At 33.2% G+C, this 26,554-nt stretch overlaps 1 protein-coding gene across 1 annotated transcript; it reads left to right on the forward strand.

The window, feature by feature from the left end:
• The first annotated feature begins 4,081 nt into the window (after positions 1–4,081).
• LOC149725659 (uromodulin-like) lies at positions 4,082–21,799 on the forward strand. Its single transcript, XM_089891751.1, has 11 exons — positions 4,082–4,244; positions 6,216–6,301; positions 7,529–7,590; positions 8,443–8,568; positions 9,266–9,471; positions 11,362–11,528; positions 14,310–14,442; positions 15,949–16,067; positions 17,752–17,920; positions 20,205–20,379; positions 20,961–21,799. Exons 3-11 carry the CDS (start codon positions 7,530–7,532, stop codon positions 21,140–21,142), a joined length of 1,338 nt encoding a protein of 445 aa, XP_089747877.1. The 5' UTR covers positions 4,082–4,244; positions 6,216–6,301; position 7,529; the 3' UTR covers positions 21,143–21,799.
• Positions 21,800–26,554: the final 4,755 nt, after the last annotated feature.

Genomic DNA, 26,554 nt, shown 5'->3' on the forward strand with positions numbered 1-26,554 from the left:
GAGCAGTTTATATTTATTTCTGTGCCGTATCAGACATACAGTAGGGTGGGGGAAGATGGGACACCTTATCATTCTATTTACTAGTCACATTTGATAGTAAACAAAGAAAATTCAAATAAACATAAATCGGTATCCTTAGGACTCCCATAGTCCGTTGCTAATCGTTTAAAACACGAACAGGATATTTGGATATTTTGCGCTAAATGTGTCCCGTTTTCCCCCACCCTACTACATATACAATAAAGTTTTCCACTATGCCGGTTTTTCAACTTGTAAACAAAACAATTTATAACGGAATAAATTTATTTACATTAGACACGGGTACGCCCTGACATAACTGGTTTTTGTTGTAAATATTGAAAATTGACTTCGACATTTTCTTTTAAATTTATGGGTTAACCATTTTTATCTTTAAAAATTATTACTAAAATTTCTCAAACAAATAGCCCAAAGATAGAAATAGTAGGACTTGAATCCGTTGGCCATTCCTCGTTTCAACAAATACAATATTATAACCTTTTTGTTTGTGCCTGGATTTAAATGGATTTAGCCACAATTTTCCTTTAATTGCTATTTTCCCTTAGTAACTGTGATAAATTCGCGAATCTGACCCTGATCTGGTGCCCATAGAGAACGATTCTTGTGTAAAGAAATACAGTATCTGGTGCTACGAAAATGTAACAGACAATAAGAATCAAGTCTAACCAATTGTTTAATAAAATATTTTGCCTAAATGGCATCATCAGTCCTTTATTAAAATTGAGTATTTCTAAATATAAATATGTAGTAGGGTGGGGGAAGATGGACACCTTTAGCACATAATATCTAAATATACTGATCGTGTTTTAAACAATTAGCAACGGTCAATAGGAGTCATAGGCATATAGTTTTATAATTTCTTGAAAGTTCTACCATCTTCCCCCACCCTACTGTATATGTATATAGATAGGACACATTTTTTATACTATTTTCTCGTCCCAATTGGTAGTAAACAAAGAATATTCAAATAATTATAAAACGGTATCCTTTCTCATAGACCGTTGTTAATTGTTTAAAACAGGATCAGGATATTATGTAATAAAGGTGTTCCGTCTCACCCCACAAAACTATATGTGTAATATTCCCAGACTGGATGTTTTCCGTTCTGATCATGACCCTGTTATTGACACGCGTCATGCTGTACAAATAACTTGTTAAACCGGTTTTGCTTTCAGCAATGTAAAGTTGTATTGGCGGCTGAGACCAACCATAAGAAATTTGAACATTTTGAGACGTTCGGTGTTATGCTAGGCGAAATTACGTTCTATAAGATTAGGTATTCGATTTTTTTTAAATTGAAATATAATGCAGTTTTGTATATATGTTTATATTGATGTTTAAAAGGCTAAATATATATAGTAGGGTGGGGGAAGATGGGACACCTTTGACACATAATAACTAAATATCCTGATTGTGTTTTAAACAATAAACAACGGTCTATGGGAGCCGTGAGGATAAAGTTTTATAAAAAATCGCTAAATGTTTGTTTACTACCAAATTGGAAAAGAAAATAGATTAAAAAGCTGTCCCATCTTCCCCCACCCTACTATATATATTAACGTTGAATATATATTTTTTATAAGAGTTACTAGTTCTAGTTCGAAGTTTTTTGTAGAACGCTAAGTTTAGGTCATTAATCCAAAAAGTTAAAATATTTCATTTCTTTACGATGTGTGTTTCTGTGTTTTACTAATTAAAAACTTTAAAATATCTCAACTGCAGAAAAAAAAAACGATTTTTTTAAATCGATGAACATTTAGGCCATATATAAACGGTCTTAACGTAACTAAAATATACATGTTTCAATTTTATTATAATAATAAAACTTATTTTATTGAGGCAAACAACAAATTAACGATTAAATGTTTAGAAACAGAACTTTAATTCAGAATAATAGTAGGATGGGGAAAGATGGGACACCTTTTTATTCTATTTTCTCGTACATTTTGGTAGTAAACAAAGAACATTCAAGGAATTATAAAACCTTGTCCTCGCGACTTTCATAGACCATTGTTAATTGTTTAAAACACGATCAGGATATTTATATATTTTTTGCTAAAGGTGTCCCATCTTCCCCCACCCCACTATACCTAAAATTTATTCTTTTTTTGTGTTTGGACATATAAAAACCGCTAAAAAAGTATCAAATAAAGTGTTTATGAAAATTAGTACGAAATATTTTCTTCCAATAAGTTCAAGGACTTTTAAAAATAGTAATAAAAAAATCAATAACTAAAAAGTAAACATTTTTGTTTTATTTTGCGTCGTTTTAAACAGTTTTCTAAAGATCTTTCGGACTATATTCTAAATTCGCTTGTCAAATATTAGAAATCGTAACGACTGGTCTGGAATTCGTTATTATGCATTTGAACGTTAAATAAAAGCAATAAAATTTTAACGTAATAGCTTCTTCGAAACCTTAACGTGGTACGAGCACTTAGGTAGCAACACAAGACCTCTAACGTCTCAATAACAGTGTATTGGCATGTTCTTTAATCACCGAATTTAAAATACGTAGGTAATGACCCTGAATACGCATTGTTGCGTCATAAAGCGAACTAGATTGTGACGTATCGGCGCATTTCTCCTGCTGGCCCGAGGCGTTTGGTAATTTTTGAAGCGCTTCGAGAGGCAAGACTAAGAAACCAGACACGAAAGTTACAGACCAGGGAAACAACTCTGTAAAATGAACTGTTTTCGTATATAGGGTATCAAATGTAAGCGTGTAGTACAGTAGCAGGCTTAAATTGATAAGTTACGTAAGCGATAGCAGTAATAATGTATGCTAGTAACCTATTTTAAAGACGCGTTGTTAAGACATTGTATTACATTGTAGTTTAAGTGTATGATATGTGAGTATTAGAAACCTACGGAGTTTTTCTTGTTTAGACAGTGGTAAAGCGAAGACATTAAAATGCCTGAAGCATAAGCCATATAGGTGAAAGGTTTATTCCAAAACATGTAAAAATTAAACAAGTAAAGTTAAATTAAACTGAATAAATTAAAGAATAAAATTTCCAATGCAGCCGATGAATGTACAGTAAATGCAGTTGCGTGTTTGAATATTTTAACTTGTTTTAAGATATAGTAGGGTGGGGGAAGACGGGACACATTTTGCACATAATATCCAAATGTCTTAATTGTGCTTTAAACAATTAACAACGGTCTAGGGGAGTCGCAAGGATACCGGTTTAAATTTCTTTTAATATTTTTCGTTGACTACCAAATGGGAGGAGAAAATAAAATAAAAAGGTGTCCTATTTTTCCCACACTACCATATATATGTTGTATGATCACATACTAAGACCAATCTTAAAACGTGTTTAATGCTAAGTTTTGAGTTTTACCATAGCATGTACTAATTATGTCGTCATACACGTTGCACAACGTGCATTTTTACGTCATAATCACGCAGTATCGCTGTATTAGTGGGTATAGAAGTCGCGCGTGTCTGAAATACCAAATTAAAAGTGGTCTACGTCGCTAATTAATTAACCGTATCTATAAGCTTACAGAATGAAATTGGCATTTTTAGTCGCTTAGTCTGCGAAAAGGCATTATTAGTGTTATTGTACAACTTTTTGTGAGAATTTAAGCTGTTAATCTGGTAGTTATTTTTATTTTTAAATTATGATCCAAAAAGTTTACTTATTTGGTTTTTGTACTTTCGAAAATGTAATGTTTAAATCTTTGCACTTGTATAGTAGGGTGGGGGAAGATGGGACAAATTTTCATTTCATTTCTCGTCCCATTTAGTAGCAAACAAAGAACATTTAAAGAAATATAAAACTGTATCCTCACGATTTCCACATAGACCGTTGTTAATTGTTTAAAACACGATCAGGACATTGAATAACATATGCTAAAGTTGTCGTGAGAGTAAGAATTCATAATTCTTTAAATGTTCTTTAATTACAACCAAATGAGTCGGCAAAACAGAATGAAAAGATGTCCCATCTCCCCACCTTACTATAGGGCTATTAAGGCAACCAAAGTAATGGACGTTTCATTCTTTACATACAAATCCTATACTCTGCTTTTCAGACGTGTTTAGCGATTAAACGTGTTTAGAGACGGGTGGAACCGGGTACGTGTTGTGGGTGCGCCGTTTCAGAGTATGAAGTACGGCCCACACACGTTCGGACACAGTAGTAAAAAGAAAAAGTTTACAAGAAAGGCAAACACACAAATTTAAAACCCTAGAGGTGGGATATAATTTATACAAATTTATAATAAATATTCTTATGCTTGTAAATTAAGTGCATTTGACTCGCCTTTGTCTATAACAGTTTTACGCACACTTTTGTTTCTATTAGAAGTTTAACTTTATAATAATCAGACATAAATGGCTTGTTTGTCTGCTAGGTGTAGCGACCACGCTTATTTTCTTATAATCAAATGTAAATATGTTTTTAACTGTAAGCGTGTTTTAACAACTGTTGTTTTCGTTGTTACCTTTTTTTCGTTTAAATTATTTCTAAATCTTTGCCACCGTAATTGAAAAGACAAATTAAATTATTATTGTTAATATATTAATTGTTCTGTGTCTTTTTGTTCATAGTTTTCGACATTTAGCGACGAATCCATATTATTTACCTTTTATTCTCCTAATACGAGTGTATATTTATAACTCAATTACCTGGACCTCACCCATATAAGTCGATTAGGTATATACGTAACCTTTCAAGTTTCGTCTGTAATGACAACTTACTCGCTGCTGACTAACTTAGACGTGTCTGTTCTTTGATGACGTCATAGCGTAGTGACGTATCGAGCATGGCCTGAGTAATCATTAAGTATTTTTGGATGACCAAGAAACAATTTAAATCTAAATAGATTAAAAAATTATTCAATATTGCAACAGCGAACGAAAATAATTAAGTCTTATATAGTAGGATGGGGGAAGATGGGACACCTTCGGCGCATAATATCCGAATATCCTGATCGTGTTTTAAACAGTTAACAACGGTCAATGGAAGTCTTGGGCATATAGTTTTATATTTCTTTGAAAGTTCCTTGTTTACTACCACATTGGCCGAGAAAATAGAGTTCAAATGTGTCCCAACTTCCCCCACCCTACTATATACAACGCACGAGTATTATATACGCGAGTATTATATACGCGAATATAATACGCGTTACTTTTAGGCCTATATTCGCGTATAATAGATTAAAAGATCACCAATTTATACAATAACGAACGATAATACTTTAGGCCTAAATACGTAGGCGTATAGGAATATACTGTAGGGTGGGGTAAGATGGGACATGTTTGAATTTTATTTTCTCGTCCCATTTGGTAGTAAACAAAGAACATTCAAAGAATTATAAAACCGTATCCTTACGACTCTCATAGACCGTTCGTAATTGTTTAAAACACGATCAGGTATTTGGATATTTTGTGTTAAAACCATCCTATCTTCCCCACCCTACTATATCTTGTTAAACTGAATGTATATATAAAAACATTGAGTAAGTTCACAATTTTAGCACTAGCTGTACTTGCTAGTTAATACAGCGTGGGAAAAAACGTTATCAGATAATTGAACTTGTCCACAAAACCAAGCAAAAAACAAAATGGTCAAACCAAATTTACGCAAACCGTTTCTGGCAAATTTTATATAAACACAAAAGCGATGTATTTGTTTGTCTTTGCGTTTAAGTTGAATAGGTGACTTTTCGTTTGTGTTCTTTTAGCTTGTGCGTTTTTAAGGTCCCGCAAAGATAAAAGGATATTTTTGTCCGTGTATTTTTTTCTATTCTTTTTAACTATACTCAATTGAATTTGGGACTTTTAGCTTGGCATACTATAACCAAATATCCTAATCGTGTTCTAAACAATTAACAACGGCCTATGGGGGTCGTAAGGATACAGTTTTATAATTTTTAAAATATTTTTTTTTTACAAAAATAGAAATAAAAAGCATTCCAAATGGATCAAAAAATAGAATGGTGTCCCATCTTAGTAAACAAAAACAATCAAACAATTATGAAATCGTTTCCTCACGACTTCCATAGTCCCTTGTTACTACCAAATGGGACGAGAAAACCGCCAAACCGCACTCTACTATACATTTTAACAATAGAAAATAGATGAACAATTAATAGCTATATATTGGTATTTTTAGTTAACATAACACTAAGTAATGCACATTAAGCTATGTATTGTGTTTCAGGAGAACTAAAACAGAACAAGACAGCGCGCTCGCCGGCGCCAGGCGCGCTGTGTAATAACCCGCTACACCTTTTGTTAATATTTAAGGTAAGTTTTTTCCTGTTTTAGCCGAATCTTTACAATAACGGTATTGGTTTGACAATTTCTGTTATTTAGTTTACTTTAAATTAAAATTTGTTATTATAGTAAGATAGTGGTATATAGACGAACCACCTTTCCCACATAATATCCAAATATCCTGATCCTGTTTTAAACAGTTAAAATCGGTCTATGAGAGTTTTGAGGATACGGTTTCATAATTCTTTGAATATTTTTTATTTACTACCAAATGGGACGACAAAAATATTGTTTTAAACACAATCAGGATATTTTGATATTATGTGCTAAAGATATCCCACCTTATTACACTGTATTACTGTACTTAAAAAATATGGCTTCGTGCTATTCGCGCGATGACCCGCAAGCAGTCTCTTTTGACACGCGTTAAGATAATCAGAAAAGCTGAACGAACTGGTTTATTTTCATTGCCCAAGGCCACGTTTCGTGCTCCGCTATTTGGGAGTGTTTTAACAATTGGTCAAAATCGTTCGCGAGTTTTCGTTGGGCGTCAAATATTTAACAATTATGTTCTTACTGTACATTACTATTACATATAAAATTCGTTATTTTTTTCGTTGGGTGTTAAGTGCTTAACGAATATTTTCCTACTGTACAATACTACTACTGAGGTATAAAAGTCGTTTTTATAGCATTTGACCTTTTTCTATAATTGTTTGCTGATCGTTTAGCAGAAATTTGGGCTTTTACAATACAAGTACAGTCCAACCTATTTTAAATTATTTTTTAACGTTAATTGTTTATAGCGACTGTATTTTAAGGCCCAGCGGTATAATTGCCAATTTACTAAGATTTTACTTTTGAACAGAACCAAAAACTGACTAATTACTAACTAATGTAGGCTAAGTATTTGAATTATTTGATAAAACAACTACAATAAAGCAGAAAATGCTCAGAAATCGGCACAAAAATGTAACTGTTCTAGTTGCATAGCACAGATTTATCCGCGGTTGCGGCAATTCTGGTTACAGGAATTAGCATACAATGTGATTAACAGCAGCTTTGGGGCGTCTAATAACGCAATAAACTAATTAAAAAGTACTGCTGTTGGCTGCGTGGTCTAAAGTATAGGTATTAGTACGCCAGACTTTATAACTAAAAAATTGTTGATTTATACAATAACTTGTTATCTGAAAACAACTTATGTAACTTTGTATTAGACTATGACGTAACAATTGAAACTGTTTTTTATTCCAGAATGCAATTTCGACATGCTTCATTAACCCTTCTCTTTTTTCTTGCTTTTGATTTAATTTTTGGTAAGTTTGTATGGAAAATCTTTTTTTTTATTTTGTATTTGGTTAGAATACACGTCTTTATTTATTTAGCGGCGTAAACTTTATGTATTAAGGTGTTTAACTTAATGCAATTTCTTAAGAAAATGGTAGTAGGCAATTTAAGAATAAATAATTGAACTAATGTATAAATGATTTATCGTCGCGTGTCGGAAAACGACAGTCGTTATAACACGGGTGTTATGTTTCATACACCTTGTGTCAGCTTACATGTTACCACGTATGTAACTTTGTGAACCAATGAATGTAACTAGCTTTATCCTCGCGTGTCCGAAAAACGACAATCGTTATAAAAGGGTGTTTTGTTTCATACACCTCTTGTCAGCTTACAAGTTACCACGTATGTAACTCTGTGAATAAATGAATTTGACTTGCTTTATCCTAGCGTGTCCGAAAACCCACAGTCGTTATAACACGGCTGTTCTGTTTCATACACTTTATTTTGGAAAATCTTCTAAGTTACCACGTATGTAACTTTGTGAATAAATGAACGTAACTCTCTTTATCCTCGCGTGTCCGATTAGCAACAGTCGTTAAAACACGGGTGTTTTGTTTCATACACCTCGTGCCAGCTTACAAGTTACCACGTTTATGACTTTTTGAACGAATCAATGTGACTTGCTTTATCCTCGCGTGTCCGGAAAACAACAGTCGTTATAACTCGGGTGTTCTGTTTCATACACCTCGTGCCAGCTTACGAGTTGTCATGTATGTTACTTTGTAGTTAATTATTTTTTTTATTTTTAAGTTACGACCGCTATTTGCGCTATAAATTTCCTAAACAAAATATAATATGCTTGATTTGTACATTTTCAGCCCAAGACGACGCGTGTGCTGGTGTGACTTGCAATAATAAAGGAACCTGTGACGCAAACGCGGCTTACACGAGAGGGTACTGGTGTGAGTGTGACGACGGATGGGCGGGCCAGGATTGCAACCATCGTAAGTTTAAACGGCTCGTGTGTCTGCTAGGTCTAGCGACCACGCTTATTTTTGCCTAATTGTGCCTTTGAAATTATACAGCGTGTTTACTATTCAGATAAACAGACACAAATGGTTTAAATTATAAAATTATCTATAATCTTAATAAAGCCGACTCCCCTTCTTATACGGTCGTATCTTTACGCTCACTTACGTTTCTATTAGAAGTTTAACCTGAAAATAATTAAACAAAAAAATGGCTCGTATGTCTGTTATAGGCGTAGCGACCACGCTTATTTTCTTCTAGTTAAATGTAAATATGATTTTATCAACTGTTGTTTTGTCGCTACATCCTGTCTTTTTGTTTAAAATATTTCTAAATCTTCGCTAACGAATTGAAGAGACAAGTTAAAATTATATATATAAATTTACCAGAACTTTTTACTGTTATGTAAGACTTATTTCCAGGTGATTTATTTTTTTTTTTCGGTTTTGTCCTTTGGTCAGAATACGATTGTAAATTGTACCAGCTTTACAAGCAAATTACGTTGGCGCCGATTTTACACCGCACACTCACGCAATAATCGCCGTGATTCTGACGTCATAATGGCCCATAACCTCCGCGCGGAGGTCGACGCGTTTAACATTCTTATCCATCCAAGAAAACACGTTCTGTAATGAGAGCTTCTGCTGGGTAACTGAATCGTTTTTATCACAGCTGAGCCCACCGTTCGTTGCGGAGACGATCGAATTGATGTAGTAATCGACAAAGGACTTGTGCAAGAATTGCAGGTCGACGACGACGCGCGTTTCGTTTATTTTGGAAAATCTTCTGCTGGACAGCAATGTCGAGCAAGCGAAGACGGCAATTTGTACAGACTCAGTATTCTACCCCCGTTTTCAAACTGCGGAACACAAGTCATTGTAAGTATAGTCTTATATGTAGTGGGGTGGGGTAAGATGGGACATATTTATGGGTGGGGAAAATGGGATAATTTATAATTGGGGAAAACGGGATACATTTTTAGTGTTAAAGATGGGACACGTTCATTCTTTTTATTTGCCCCATCTGACGATAAACAAAAAACATTCAAAAAATTACATAACCGCATCCTCACGACTCCCTGATACCTTAAAATATACAAGTATATGTAGTAAAATTACTACTATATGAGCCGCGATTGGCCGCCAAAACGGTATAGACGTTATTCACACACAAAAAGTTTATGGTCAATTTATTGTTTATAAAGGGCATACGTTACACCAAACAGATAGTAAATTCATAATGTGTCGTATCAAATTAATTAAAAACATAAATTATATACTTATTTTTATACAAAATTAAAAAATAAAGCAATCATATAATAATAACTTTTATTGGTCTCTTCGATTACGATAGCGAAAATTAAGAAATATTTTAAACGAAAAGACAGGATATAGGGATGAAACAACAGTTGTTAAAACACGCTTACGGTTAAAAACATATTTACATTTATTTGGAAGAAAATAAGCGTGGTCGCTACACCTAGCAGACAAACGAGCCATTTATGTTTAATTATTATCAAGTTAAACTTCTAATAGAAACAAAAGTGTGCGTGAGACATTACCGTTCAATAGGGGGAGTCGGCTTTTTTACAATATAATAGAGTTACATTCTTTGCGTCTGTTTATTTGAACCGTAAACACGATGTATAAGTTCAAAGGCGCAATTAGACACGCCGAGAATAAACAGATAGTTTTGGGAAATTAAAGCTTATTACTGTTTCTCAATTACGGTGTAAAAGACACGTAGACGTTCTGCCTTTCAAAGACGGTTTAAAAGTGCCAATTATCCGTGAGAATCTATTCGTAATAACATGCCTCACGTAATACCTGTAAGACCACTTAAATTGCTTGTCTGAATTAGCATTAGACGTGCTGTCCATTCACCTTAAGCATTCTACGGCTTACATAAAGTTTACGGACTCTTGACAGAAAATAGAAATATACCGCTAGAAAATTATTTGTAAGTCAAAACCTATGCCATAGCACGGATTTTAAAAGGGAGTTTCCATACACGTGGAAATTTGCAAACTGTAGCGTTTTTCTTACATGCTAAACCTTAATGAAGTAACATATACATAACTCGTTACTGAAGTATAAGATCACAGTAATTTTTCTCAAATTTAAATTACATACGGTGGGGTAAGATAGGACGCATTTTTATTCTATTTTCTTGTTCCATTTGGTAGTAAACAAAAAACATTCAAAGAATTATATAGCCGTATTCTCACGACTCCTATAGACCGTTGTTAATTGTTTAAAACACGATCAGGATATTTGGATATTATATGCTAAAGGTGTTTTATCTTCCCCCACAGTATTCAAAAACTAAATCAAAATAACTAATTATATATTTTACAAAAAAAATTAAAACATGATTGAATCTTAAACTGTACAGATCAGACCGTTTTAACTAAATGGTTTTTAACCGTAAGCGTGTTTTAACAACTGCTGTTTTGTCACTATATCTTGTCTTTTCGTTTAAAATATTTTTAAATCTTTGCTACCGTAATCGAAGAGACAAATAAAGTTATTATAGTAGGGTGGGGAAAGATGGGACGCCTTTAACACATAATTTCCAAATAACCTGATCGTGTTTTAAAGAATTAACAACGGTCTGTGGAATTCGTAAGGATACGGTTTCATAATTCTTTGAATGTTCTTTGTTTACTACCAAATGGAAGGAGAAAACAAAATGAAAAGGTGTCCCATCTTCCCCCACCCTACTATATTATGACAATTTTAAACTGGTCTAATTTATCAAAATTTCAGCAACGTGGTCCCGGCGACGACTACACGTTTAGTAACACGGTTGTATGGAACAGAGAAGTCAACAATACACAAAACATTATCGACCGAGAAATGATCCTGTTAGATTTTAAATGTATTTACGAGGACACCTACACTGTTTCTGGACCTTCACTCTTGCCAACTCTTAAGTAAGTTGAAATTCGTATCTAATGAATCGGCGCAGTGGCATATAGTGGTTCGCGGGCCTGCATGTAACCTACATAAATGGGTTCAAGGCTCGACGCTGCTATTATGGTGGGCGTATGTGTCCTTGGGCAAGACACTTAACGACAATTGCTCCAACCCAGTGGTCACTAATAGGTTGTTCAAATTATCAGCCGTACATAAAAAAATATAAAATAATAATAAGCAATTACCCACAGAGTAACACACAGTGAATGAATGTAACTTACTTTATCCTCGCGTGGCCAGAAAACGACAATCGTTATAAACACGGGTGTTCTGTTTCATACACCTCGTGCCTGCTTACGAGTTACCATGTCATGTGGGTTATTCTTTTTATTTATTTTTCATTTTTTATGTATGGCTGATAATTTGGACAATCCATTAACGACCACTAGGCTGACTATATATAAAGCCACAGATTATTGCAGCTTTCAACTATTTAAAAACTTGTTTTCAATAGAAACAGCAGTTTTTCAAAGAATAAAAAGAGTAGAATAAGGTTCCAATTCAAAACGCTTGACGAATGAGTGTAACTTACTTTATCCTCGCGTGGCCGGAAAACGATAATCGTTAAACACGGGTGTTCTGGTTCATACGCCTCTATTATTAAAATATTACTAGTATTTTTTATTATAGAAAAAACTAATTTACTAATAAACAATTTTTTTCTGTTTTTTTGTTAAGATTTGATAAGTCTGTTTAATCCTAAAATAGTACAACGTCTGGAAAACAGTTAATCTCACTTTGATTTAAATGTATAGCCGGTTAAATAAAATATGCGTGTTTCAAAAATTCTTTTTTCTAATAAAATTTAAATGTGGTTTGTTAGTAATAAACTTTTATTAGTTTTTGTGATATTAGTTTTAAAATGCCTGCAGCGTGTACCTTTTAAATCAGAGATAAGACAGTACCACGGAATCTATTCAAAACCGTGTAGGCGTTATTGCAGTATTTCTGTTAAGAAACTCGGCCAGAAAGGTGAACTTGCCTCTGAGGTTTATTTAAGCTGAAAGCTGCCTTAGTAAAGGCAGAGTGCGGTTAAAAGCAATAATACAACTTTTTTTAATTCGACCTGTCCGGTATTTGACAGCTATAGGCTTAACAACTCTATAATTTTTATACAAACATTGCATTTATTTAGTACACTATGGAGAATTTTTCATTAAAAAATGATCAAATATAAATGTATACCGTGATTAAATATTCGTTTAAAAAATATCGTTTAACATTTTTTTCATTTTTTATTAAAAAATGTTCAAATATAATTATATACTGTGATTAAATATTCGTTTAAAAAAATATCGTTTAAAAAATATCGTTTAAAAAATCGTTAAAAATTGTTTAAAAAATCGTTTAAAATGAGTTAAAAAACTAAGGATATATTTTTATTAAAAAAGGGGTTCGAACTAAATTATTGTGGCAAGTAAAAGGCGTTTATTTTAAGTATATGCGATTTATGTATGTTGTATCTGTTTTAACGGACGTTTGATTTTTCATCGATAAAACATATCAATTTTAGTTCTAAAATTTAAGTTATGATTTGAATATAGTGGGATGGGGGAAGTTGGAACACTTTTAACTCTATTTTCTCGTCACATGTGACAGTAAACAAGAAACTTTCAAAGAAAGGTGTCCCATATTCCCCCATCCTACTAAATTAAACCCTGCTTTTAGGTATGTTTTGTGCAAGAGCCTGTTAAAGTCTGTAACTTCTTATAAAAAAAATTAAATACTTTTTGATAAGTGGTTTTTAAAAAAAATCTAAATTTAAAAATTTTCCCGGAAAAAAATCTCAATTGGCCGAACTGAAAAGTTAGAAAACCGGTACTGGTACAGTAATTACAGTTTAGAAAAAAACAAATCGTAACCACTTGTCCAAAAAATTACCGGTGCGGTAAATGGCTACACCTTTTACTCAGAAGAATGCATGCTTTGCAGAGCATAAATCAACCATCTGTTTTACGCAAATTTAATATTAAAAACCTACACAATAATTAAGCATATACAATTAAACTACGTTTTTATGGTTATTTACCGTTCCTAATAACACATCGTATAAACAAATAATCTAAAACGTAATGAATCTAAAATATTGCAAAATTTATAGAGTAATTTGAATTTTTTTTATTTATATTAAAAAAAAAAATAAAACGTAAAACTTATCCATTTAAAAAAATGTTTTTAAGTGTAAAGGTGGCTGTACACAGTATCCGGAATTCGTCTGTTTTGTCCGGATTTCGCTGCCGCATGCGGAACTCGGTAATGGGTTTGCATACGACTTCGCAAGCGAATTCGCATGCTGGATACTGTGTACAGCCACATTTAGTGTGTTTTAACAACTGTTGTTTTGTCGCTATATTCTGTCTTTTCGTTTAAAATATTTCTAAATCTTCGCTACCGTAATCGAAGAGACAAATCAAAATTATTATTAGGTCTTAGAGTTAAAACGTCTTTGTTTTGAACCTAACCTGACGCATATAACATTTGTTCAAAGATTGTAAAAAAAATAACCAGAATTTAAATAGAAATATAGAATAATATAACTGTATCATATTTCATCGTTTAGTTAAAACGCCAGGACTGTACGTTTTGAGATTCAATCATGTTTTGCAGTTTTTTTTGTAAAGCGTTCTCTTAGTAAATTTATATCTTGCAAAATAATTTACAAAAAAAAATTTACAAAAAAGTTTTTTTTTTTTTACAAAATGTTTGCTAAATAAAGAAAATTACTATTTTTATTGCAGTGTTTTGAAATTCCAAACTGGGCAAGGGCGATTTGAAGTGAGAATGGGTTTATTTGACGATAACAGTTACTCTGGAAGTCACGAGTACACACAACAACCGACTATATCTATTGGAACATACGTTTATGTTCAGGTAAGTCCGTTGGTCACTTAATTCGTGTCAATGCCAATCGCTGCTACCATTGTCGGCGTATGTGTCCTTGAGCGAGATACTTAACCGCAATTTTTTCAATCCAGTGGTCACTAATGGGTTGTCCAAATTATCAGCCATACATAAAAAATCCTCCAAAAATATCACCCACAAACAAAGTAACATACATGGTAAATCGTAAGCTGGCACGAGGTGTATGGGACAGAACACCTGTGTTATAACGACTGTCGTTTTTGGACACGCGAGATTAAATGATTACATTCATTCATAAATGTTATAATTCGTCCTTACTAGAATGTTGTATTGCCCTCTATTTCTGGTCGATACATTTACTCATGTCCACTTGCAGAAAACCAAGTAATAAATCTTACGTAAAGGAAAAAAGTTTTTAACATATAGTAGGGTGGGGAAAAATGGGACACCTTTACCACTTAATATCAAAAATAAGGATGGGGAAATACGGGATACATTTTAATCTATTTTCTCGTTCCATATAGTAGTAAACAAAAAACATTTAAAGAAATATAAAACCGTATAAAAATGACTCTCACAGACCGTTGTTAATTGTATAAAACACGATCGGGATATTTGGATATTATGTGCTAAAGGTATCCCATCTTACCGCATTGTGTTATAATCAATCTATGATCAATCGTTTCAATAAGAAAATGGGCCAAACCGTGCACTCTATGTCGAATCTATTTGTTATTAATAACAACAGACCCTTGACCAGGAAAAGAAGATTATCTTAATTTTGTCTTTTTTTTCTCCTGTTTTTGATTAATATGGAGCGCTTCACGATTTTGCGTGTTTAATCCTTAAAACTATCATAAAACCATGCGCCAAAAGCGTGATCACAAATTTTTCTCAAGTGGACACGCGTAGCAGGTATGGTACCGCATGTTCTTTCTTGTAAAACAGGTTTTCTGTACAACGCGGCACCATTACTTTCACATACCATTTAATTATTGGGCTACCGTAATTTTTTAAAGTAGGTAATTGAGAATTACAATTTGGACAAAAATATTTATTAGCATTTGTTAAGGTAACACGTTTAAGTAAAAATGTTTAATGTAAAAAGGTTTTTTTGAACGTTGCTTTTAAATCAAATACATTTTAAACCTTAGTATTAATAATAGTTCGTAATTGGAACGAAAAGTAATTTCCTATTTTCTTTAAAACAGCAATTCACGTGTTTGACATATATCTGTTTTGTGATCTTTAGTTTTTATAGTGTATAGTTGGGTGGGGTAAAATGGGACATGTTTGTATTAGGGGGTGGGGGAAATGGGACATTACTATTTTCTCGTCCCATTTGGTAGTAAACAAAGAACATTCGAAGAATTATAAAACCGTATCCTCACGACGCCAATAGACCGTTATTAATTGTTTAAAACGCAATCAGGATATTTAGATATTATGTGCTTAAGGTGCCCCGTCTTCCCTCACCCTACTAAATTTTTGAAAGTAGTGTTAATTTTTTTTCAGGTTGAGCTTGCTCATGTATCGGACCCCCATCTCGTAGTTACAATGGAAAGGTGCTTCGCATCTCAATCTCGTGACCCCGCTGACCCAGTTTCCACCAAACACATGCTTATTGTAAACAGGTAAATCACTTCTTGTGTTTATGTAATAACTTTATTTTATTAATAGCTTCGATTACGGTAGCGAAGATTGAGAAAAATTTTAAATAAAAAGAGAGAATATAGCGACAAAAAAACAGTTGTTAAAACCCGCTTACAGTTAAAAACATATTTTAATTTAATTGAAAGAAAATAAGCGTGGTCCTAGCAGACAAACGAGCCATTTATGTTTAATTATTATCAAGTTAAACTTCTAATAGAAACAAACGTGTGTGAAGATGTGTTTAATGTTGCTTGCTTTATCCTTGCGTGGTCTACACGGTTATTAGATTATCACACGGGTGTCAGATTTCATACACCTTGTGCCAGCTTACGAGTTACCACGAATGTAACTTTGAAGGTGATTATTTTTTAAGATATTTTATGTATGACTAGTAATTTGGACAACCCATTAGTGATCACTGAGTTGGAGCAATTGCCGTTAAGTGTCTTGCCCAAGAACACATACGCCTACAGTGGTATAGGAGCAACCAGCAGCCTTTTTATGGTTGCAAAATTGCTATACTTTATTTGTTCGTCAGTTTTTCAATGAAAATAATCATAGTAGGGTGGGGGAGACTGGACACCTTTAGCTCATAATATCCAAACATCCTGATCGTGTTTTAAACAATTAACAACGGTCTATGGTAGTCGTGAGGCCACGGTTTTCAAATTCTTTAAACGCTCTTTGTTTACTACCAAATGGAACGATAAAATTGAATGAAAAAGTGTCTCATATTCCCACACTCTACTATATATTATTATATATGGGAAACATATTACAAAGGTGTGGCAAACGCGTAAGTTTAATCATATGTTACAGTAACTATATTCCACAATCTCGACATTATCTGTATTCTGAATCAGAAACCAACCACAAAATTGTTGCCCAGGGGCCTTTTTATGACATAGTGCAGCTCCGTACCAGGATTTATTATAAAGCTAATACCAATACTAACTTCTAGATACAAATATATATTGTTTTGCAAGACCCTAAATAAGTGGTACTTTTTTGTATGCTTTACCGTTTTAAAAAAAGCTACTTATTAGATTTACCCCCCAAAATATGGCTCTAATTTATTAAAAAGCGAATATAACTAATTACGTCAGTTATATTTAAAGCAACGAATGCGCTTGCTTTTTTGCAACGAGTTTAATGTCTGGTAAAGTACTGCAATTGGCACAGTTTTTCTGTCCCGTCAACTGATGTGAATTTTGATTGGCAGCTCATTTACCCTCCAAATACAAGGAATTTACCCTTAGGGGTAAATTTACCCCAGTTTAAGAAGTGCTGCCCTAAATGCTAAACGAAAATTGCTTCAACCCAGCGGTCACTAATGGGTCGTCCAAATTTTAAACCATATCATAGAAAAAATTATACACGAAGTTAAAAAGTGTAGTAACTTTTTATAAAACCGAATACTCATTTTTCCTCACCCCACTATATAAGTATACAGTAGGGTGGGGAAAGATGGGACACATTTTCATTCTATTTTCTCGTTCCATTTGGTAGCAAACAAATAACATTCAAAGAATTATAAAACCGTATCCTCACGACTTCCATAGACCGCTGTTAATTGTTTAAAACACGATCAGGATATTTGGATATTATGCGCTAAAGGTGTCCTATTTTCGCCATGGTACAATTTTAATACTTATTATTTTTTAGATGCGCCAGTCTGAACGACTCTACTGTACAAGTACGATACAACGGTGAAAATGCCAGAAGTCAGTTTAAATTCCAGATGTTTAAATGGCGATGGAGCGCAGATGACGTATATTTGCATTGCGAAGTTGATATCTGTAACAGAACATCGGAAATCTGCACTGGGAACGGGGTATGTATATTATTGAATGTAATGAATGAGTGAATGAATGAATGAATGAATGAATGAATGAGTGAATGAGTGAATGAGTGAATGAGTGAATGAGTGAATGAGTGAATGAATGAATGAGTGAATGAGTGAATGAGTGAATGAGTGAATGAGTGAATGAGTGAATGAGTGAATGAGTGAATGAGTGAATGAGTGAATGAGTGAATGAGTGAATGAGTGAATGAGTGAATGAGTGAATGAGTGAATGAGTGAATGAGTGAATGAGTGAATGAGTGAATGAATGAATGAGTGAATGAATGAATGAATGAATGAATGAATATAACTTTTTACAGCGTATATAATTCTGTGTACGTGATGATAATACACACTTTGCGTATTTACATAACTTATATACTGACTGTCGAAAAATACATTAGTAATTTTTTGTATACAAGGCCTTCATGTTATTGCCATACATCTCAGGTTCACAGTCAACAAAATAATAAAAAGATTAAGAATATAATGCTTTAATCCTATTATAAAATCGTGTACTACACTTTACAAAGCCATATGCGGCAATTTAGTCAATTTGACCAAGTAACCTTTAATTCTTTCACGTTTTGGCATTTTTTACCTTGATATTGAAGTCAATAGTTCTGTCTTCTAAACTGAAGGCATTTGTGTAGTGGTTTAAATAAAGTTATAATTCGTAGCAAAGTAGTTAGCGCCTGCCTGTAACCAATAGGTTATTGGTTCAAGGCTCGTCGCTGCTACCATTGTGCGCGTTCGTGCCCTTGGGAAAGACACTTAACGTCAGTTGCTTCGACCCAGAGGTCACTAATGGGTTGTCTAAATTATCAGGCATACATAAAAAACCCAACCACAAAGTAACATACATGGTAACTCGTAAGCCGACACGATGTGTATGAAACAGAACACCCGTGTTATAACGACTGTCGTTTTCCGGCTACACGAGGATAAAGCAAGTTACATTTATATATTCAATTCATCAAGCTTTGAATAGAAACAACTTTTATGATGATATTAAGTAGGTTGGGGAAGATGGGACACCTTTTATTTATTTTCTCATCCCGTTTGGTAGTAAACAAACATTCAACAAACTATGAAACCGTATCCTCATGACTCCCATAGACCGTTGTTAATTGTTTAAAACACGATTAGGTTTTTTTGAATATTATGTGCTAAATGTCTTTCCCCACTCTACTATAATTAAAACCTAAGAAATAAATATGAAATTTATTTCTAATTTACCGGTAGTTACCTTTCTTTAAAAAATGTCACTGATGGGTTGTCCAAATTTTAAACCATATCATAGCAGAAACTCTACAGAAAGTTAAAGTAACTTTTTGTAAAATCGTAATCCTCATTTTTTTCTACCCCACTATACAAATATATAGTAGGGTGGGCATATTTACCGGTAGTTATACCTTTCTTTGAAAAATGGTAAAAAAAATTTTTAAATTTAACAAATTTGGTATTGGAAAATATTTCCCATATTTTTTATCAAATAAGTCAGTTAAGTGCGAACTTGGTATACGTTAGTTGCAAAACAGGTTTATTAAAAGTTTTGTTTATGCTATCCGTAGCTACGGGCATATTATTTAGCACCGTTATTTCGCAAGAGATATGCTTGCCCTAAAATCGTGACGTCCTGAACTTATTTTAGATCGAAACTGAGTTAACAAAAAATTTATTAGTATCTTAACTGTAAGCGTGTTTTAACAACTGTTGTTTTGTCGCCATATCCTGTCTTTTCGTTTGAAATATTTCTAAATCTTCACTACCGTAATCGAAGAGACAAATAAAGTTATTTTTATGATTATATCGCTGTAATTAAAACGCGTTGATTTGGACTATAATATATTGGTTATATTATATTATGAATGTAAACCTAAACGATAATAATAATGAAGAATATAGTAACAAAACGTATTAAAAGCACTAATAGGAAATAAAATAAAATACAGTAGAACCGTAAAATTTCTTTTCATTCTATTTTCTCGTCCCATTTGATAGTAAACAAAAACATTCAAAGAATTATAAAACCGTATCCTCACGACTTCCATAGACCGTTGTTAATTATTAAAAACACGATCAGGATATTTGTCAATTCTGCACTAAAGATGTCCCATCTTTCCCCACAGTACTATATAATACCCCTTTAAAAAAATGTTTTACTTTTTTACACTTTTTTTTAATATATGTGTTTACTTTTTTAGATTGAAAAAAAAAATGTGTTACTTTTTCACACTTTTTGAAATTTTAATATATGTTTTTATTTTTTTAGATTGATTGTCGCGGATTGGGGGAGTTTCGTCGCAAGCGTGAAGCTCTTTCAAGAGAAGGCGAATACAATCCCGACTCTGCACCACCAGTGGGACATTTTGTGAGCCAAGGTCCCATACATGTAGAATGGGTAAAACAATCCCTATCCGACTTGAAAAATAACGGAGACAATCAAGGTAGTATTTTGTTAAGTTTCTTTAAGCGGCATACCCACGAAAAATGATTTTTTTTGTAGTAAGAGAAATTCTCAAATGTGGTAATAAAGCGTATTTTGATTTTTTATACATTCACAAAGAAGAAGCATTTATTGTACCAAAACCGAAATAAAATTTGATTTTTTTCAGTGGTTTAAAACTAGAAACAGTAAAAGGTTGTTAATGGTTTATTAAAAATAACAATGACGTCAAAAAAACTGTCTACAAATTAGTGATAACTTCCGGCGCCATTGCAAAGCGGTCAGAGCGCCTGCCTTTAACCCAGAGGTAATAGGTTCAAGGCCCGTCGCTGCTACCATTGTAGGCGTATGTGTCCTTGGGCAAGACAATTAACGGCAATTGCTCCAACCCAGTGGTCACTAATGGATTGGCCAAATTATCAGCCATACATAGAAATGAAATCCCCAAAACGTAATTACCTATAAAGTAACATACATGGTAACTTTAAGCTGGCTCGAGGTGTATGAAACAAAACACCCATGTTATAACGACTGTCATTTTCCGTCCACGCAAAGTCGAGTAACATTCATTCAATTTTACAGTTGACACAACTATGGTCATTCTCGGTTCAATCCTCGGCTTGGTCCTCGTAATTTTGGGCGTCATAGTCGGTGCAATTATCCGACGAAAGCAGCGTCAAAAAAAGAGTAAAGAGCGACAAGAGGCATCCGAAGCGACCACACGTCAATTCACTTCTTTACATTTCACAACCGAAGCTTTTTAAGATTTTATATGTTTTTGAGCCAAAAGTGCCAAATTTTGAAAACCAAAAATATAATTTTCAAATAAAAAACGTATTTTTAAAGACCATTTAATCTTACCTCCAGTTTTTATATGCATAACATTTATCGTATTACAGTCAAAATAGTTTTATTACCAGTATTTTAAAATTCGGCTTTTGAGCAATTTACTTAAAAAAAAATTAGTTTGTAATTTATGACTTAATTTTAAAAAAAAACAGGAATTGTTTTTTTCCAGTAATTCCACCAAAATTGTAGCTGTATTTATCCTTTTGAAACCAGAAACATATTTTTCGGACATATTTTATCAAAAATCTTGAAAAACTGGGATATTTTTTGATGATACCATTTTGAAAGTTTAAAATTCAATTAAAAATTTAAATATTAAATTTAAAACATATTTAGATTTTTAAATTTGATATAAAAAATGTGTGAGAAAACTGACATTTTCTCAGTTATTTTATTATGTGTTTAGCATATATATGTTGCCTCGGCAGATCGAGACGGATCGCTTTTTGTGTTTAGTGTTATCGAGTGACACTTTAGCTCAAAAACTGTTGCAATTCAATTATTTCGCGTGCTCTGTTTCATTATTGTGAATATATGTTAGCTTAAGTAACAAATAAATGTTGGAAAAAATATGTGTTTTTATTGATTTATTTAACGTATAGTAGGGTGGGGGGAGATGGGACACCTTCGGCACATAATATCAAAATATCCTGATCGTTTTTTAAACAATTAACAACGGTTTATGAAAGTTGTGAGGATACGGTTTAATAATTCTTTGAATGTTCCTTGTTTACTACCAATTGGGACGAAAAAACAGAATGAAAAGGTGTCCCATCTTCCCCCACCCTACTAAATATAAATGCAGATAATTCTATTTGAATGAGAGACTGGCGATGCCATTTAGGCGAAATATATTTCTCTATTACCATTAGTGGTTGGACTTGATTTTTGTTGGTTCATTTTCGTAACACCAGATCACTACTGTATTTTACTTACTATACAAGAATGGTTCAACTATATGAACATCAGATCAGGGTCAGATTCGCGGAACTTATTATAAGATTTCGCGGAATTTATTACTTTACCCACACTTTTGTTTCTATTAGAATTTTAACTTAATTAAAATAAATGGCTCGTATGTCCGCTATAGGCGTAGCGACCACGCTTATTTTCAAATAAATGTAAATATGTTTTTAACCGTAAGCGTGTTTTAACAACTGTTGTCTTGTCGCTATACCCTGTCTTTTCGTTTAAAATATTTTTAAATCTTCGCTACCGTAATCGAAGAGACAAATAAAAGTTATTATTATGTTATTAAATGCAACTAACGTTTATAATATAGTTAAAATGCCCTACAAAATAATGTTGGTTTCCGTATAGAAAAACACATTTATAGATTTTATTTAGATGCTAAATTAATATTAATAATAATTTTATTTGTCTCTTCGATTACGGTAGCGAAAATTTGGAAATATTTTAAACGAAAAGACAGGATATAGCGACAAAACAAGTTGTTTGAATAATGTAACAGTTATATTTGTTAGTTTAATCTAACTTTAATGAAACATATTGATGGTAAATTTATGAACAGATTTTGAAGAAGAAAACGTGCGACACGATAAAACAAAGCAAATTTAATTTAAATAAAAAAGAATTGCTTTTATTTAGTTATGAGATGTGATAGTACGACGCCGTGGCACAGTTGGTTAGCGCAACTGCATGTATTCCAGAGGTAATGGGTTCAAGGCGCGCGGTAACAAAGCAAATTTACGTCAAGGTGTATGAACGCCCGTCTTTAACGACTGCCGTTGCCGCGAGGATAAATTAAGTTACATTTATTCAATCATTCATTTAATTATAATAAGGGACTTGCTTTAATGCTTGATATTTATATTTAATGTGAATGAATGTAACTTGCTTTATTCTCGCGTGGCCGGAAAACGACAGTCTTATAACACGGGTGTTTTGTTTAACACACCTTGTGCCAGCTTATAAGTTTCCATGTATGTTACTTTGTAGGTGATTTGAATTAGAAGCTCAAAAACTAGGAAAAAGAAAAGTAACTCTATTATACGGAAAAATTAACCTTACAATGGTTCTAAAAATTCTAAACGAAACGGATTTTCTTTTAAATCCGAATTATAAAGCAACCTTTAAGTATTTTGCCCAAGGTCGCATGGTGGCAGCATCGAGTCACAAACAAGTATCTTATGCTAAAAATCTTTGTTGTAAAACCCTACAAATCGACTAACAGTGTAATACAATAATTTTATTAACTTTTACTGTAAATTTAGAAGAATATTAGGCAAAAATATTTTTATTTTTATAATGTAAGATTCTAAATGTTGCGTTTAAAAAATGATATATAGTAGGGTGGGAAAAGATGGGGCACCTTTTAATTTTATTTTAGCGTCCCGTTTGGTAGTAAACAAGAACATTCAAAGAATTATAAAACTGTATCCTTATGATTTTCATAGACCGTTGTTAAATATTAAAATCACGATCCGGATTTTTAGATGTTATTTGCTAAAGGTGTCCCGTATTACCCCACCCTACTATATGCAATTTAACCAGAAGAATACATGGTCTCTTAACTATAAACATATTATATCATATACGGTATATATATATTTGTATTTAAGTATGAATTAAATTTAAATCCTAGGAAAGGTTAAAAATTAAGTTTTGTGTGTGTGTGGTGATATAGTGGCCTGGGAAAGACGGTACACCTATATCACATAATATCTAAATATCCTGACCGTGTTCTAAAGAATTAACAACGGTCTATGGGAGTCGTGAGGATACGGTTTTATAATTCTTTAAATGTTTTTTGCATACTGCTAAAAGGGACGAAAAAATAGAACGAAAATATATTCAATCTCCCCCCACCCTACTATACATATTTTAATTTCAAATTTAAATGCGATTTCTATTAAATACAACAAGCCATAAAAGATCAGCAGATCGCCCTTTAAATAATTAAAATAGGGTACTTAAACACAATAAAAGAATACAATATTTAAGCATTGAATAGAGTAGCATTTATTCTGCATCGTATAGATTTCGTAAAGTAGCGTTTTTTAAACTGGGGTAAATTTACCCCTTGAGGTAAATTCCTTCTATTTAGAGGGTAAATCAGCTGCCAGTCAAAATCCACATCAGTTGACGAGACAGAAAAATTGTACGAAATATAGTACTTTACCAGACATTGAACAACTTGTTGCCAAACAGCTAGCGGATTCGTTGCTTTAAATATAACTGCTGTGATTAGCTGTTTTTGCTTTTAATAACTGAGCGCCATATTACATATTGGGGGTAAAACTGATAAGCATTTTTGTTGTAAGGGTAAAGTATACAAACAAGTTTAAGAACCGCTGTGTAAAGTTGCAAAATATAGACATACACATTTGCTACAACATAATATATGTACAGTAGGGTGGGGGAAGATGGGACACCTTTTCGTTTCATTTTCTCGTCTCTTTTGGTAGTAAACAAAGAACATTCAAAGAATTATGAAACCGTTTCCTCACGACGCCCATAGACTGTTATTAAATGTTTAAAACACGATCAGGATATTTAGATATTACGTGCTAAAGGTGTCCCGTCTTCCCCCACAGTACTACATATTACAGAACTAACTGTCATAAATGCGATAATAAACATAACGTATTGCGTGGCAGAAATACGGTTATACAGCTGGAAAATTATGCGGTACAGTTAAAAAGAACGATGGAAAAAGTTTTAGTATCTGCTTTAACAAGCTGCTGTCAAATAATGAATTACCCTAAATGACGATTCGTTACTATGTTATTGTTATTGCTTGTTTTAAATGCATTATCTGGTCTGTTATCATACTGTATGGTCATCGCCTAAGGCGAAGAGCATTTTCCTTTTCGGAGCAGCATGCACTTCGGGCAGTTTGATGTGTCTTCTGCCATAGATAAAGATCGTTAAAGCATATTTAGATCTATTTGAAAGAAACAAGTTTATAATTATCAAAACAAACTTTTTTTGTCTCTTCGATTACGGTAGCGAAGATTTAGAAATATTTTCAACGAAATATATAGACAGGATATAGCGACAAAACAACAATTGTTAAACTTTGGAATAACTTAATACCGCTTTAGTGCTTATAATAAGGAATAGAAAAGTTGTAAGTAGCTTTAATGCTTTACAAAAAAAGTTTTAATCGAAATTGTTACTCGTTTGTTGTATAATTAGGGTATTGTTTTATAGAATATTTTATTTTAGGGTGGGGAAAGACGGTACACCTTTAGCACATAATATTAAAATGCCTTGATTGTGTTTTAAATAATTAACAGCGGACTATGATGGAAGTCGTTTTTAGACGGTTTTATAATTCTTTGTATGTTTTTTTGTTTACTACCAACTGGGACGAGAAAATAGAATGAAACGATGTCCCATCTTCCCCATCTTACTATATAAAAAAGATTGAAGATTAAAAAAAAATATTCCTGTTTTAAATATCTCTGAAAAAAATATGTTTACTCCAAACAGATAATTGAATATAAGTTGTCGCGGGAAAACGACAGTGGGTATAATATCCTTTAGTTCTGTTTCAATACAGCTCATGTCCGCTTACGAGTTACCACAAAGTAACTTTATGGGTGATTGTTCTTTTATGATTTACGACAACTGTGTTGGAGCAATTACCGTTAAGTGTTTCACATAAACACCCACAATGGTAGAAATGACGGGCCTTGAATCTACTACCTCTGAGCTTGAGGCGGGAGCGCTGACTTTTTTCCCACGTTCGGCGCATACGCTTAACAATTAAATAAACAACTTTAAAATCTAACATTCATTATCGCTATATTTTCCACGTATGTTTGTAAATCCACCACGTAAGTCTGGACTTACTGTCCAGCCCCGTGGCAAAGTGGATAGCGCGTTTATTCAAATCTAACCCTTAGGTAATGGATTCAAGCCTCGTCGCTGCTACCATCGTAAGCTTATGTGTTCTTGGGCAAGACACTTAACGGCAGTTGCTCCAACCCAGTGGTCACTAATGGGTTGTTCAAATTATCAGCCACACATAAAAAAATTAAAAATAATCACCCACAAAGTAACATACATGGTAATTCGTAAGCTGGCACGAGGTGTATGGAACAGGACACTCATGTTATAACGACTGTCGTTTTCCGACTGCGCAAGGATAAAGTAAGTTACATTCATCCATGCTAAAGCTATTGTTGTGATTGTTAATTTCAGAGAATGACAATGAGACATTTTTCAAATAACGAAAAAGATTAAACGAATATAGCACGGATAAAGTAAACAATTCGGTTTTAGTAGTAAAATCCTATGACACGTATTACTATAATCTGTAGCGCGATTTAATCTTGTGTACAACCATAATCCATACG

The sequence above is a fragment of the Ciona robusta genome, chromosome 13, assembly GCF_009617815.1.
Source record: "Ciona robusta chromosome 13, ASM961781v2".
Lineage (NCBI taxonomy): Eukaryota > Metazoa > Chordata > Ascidiacea > Phlebobranchia > Cionidae > Ciona > Ciona robusta.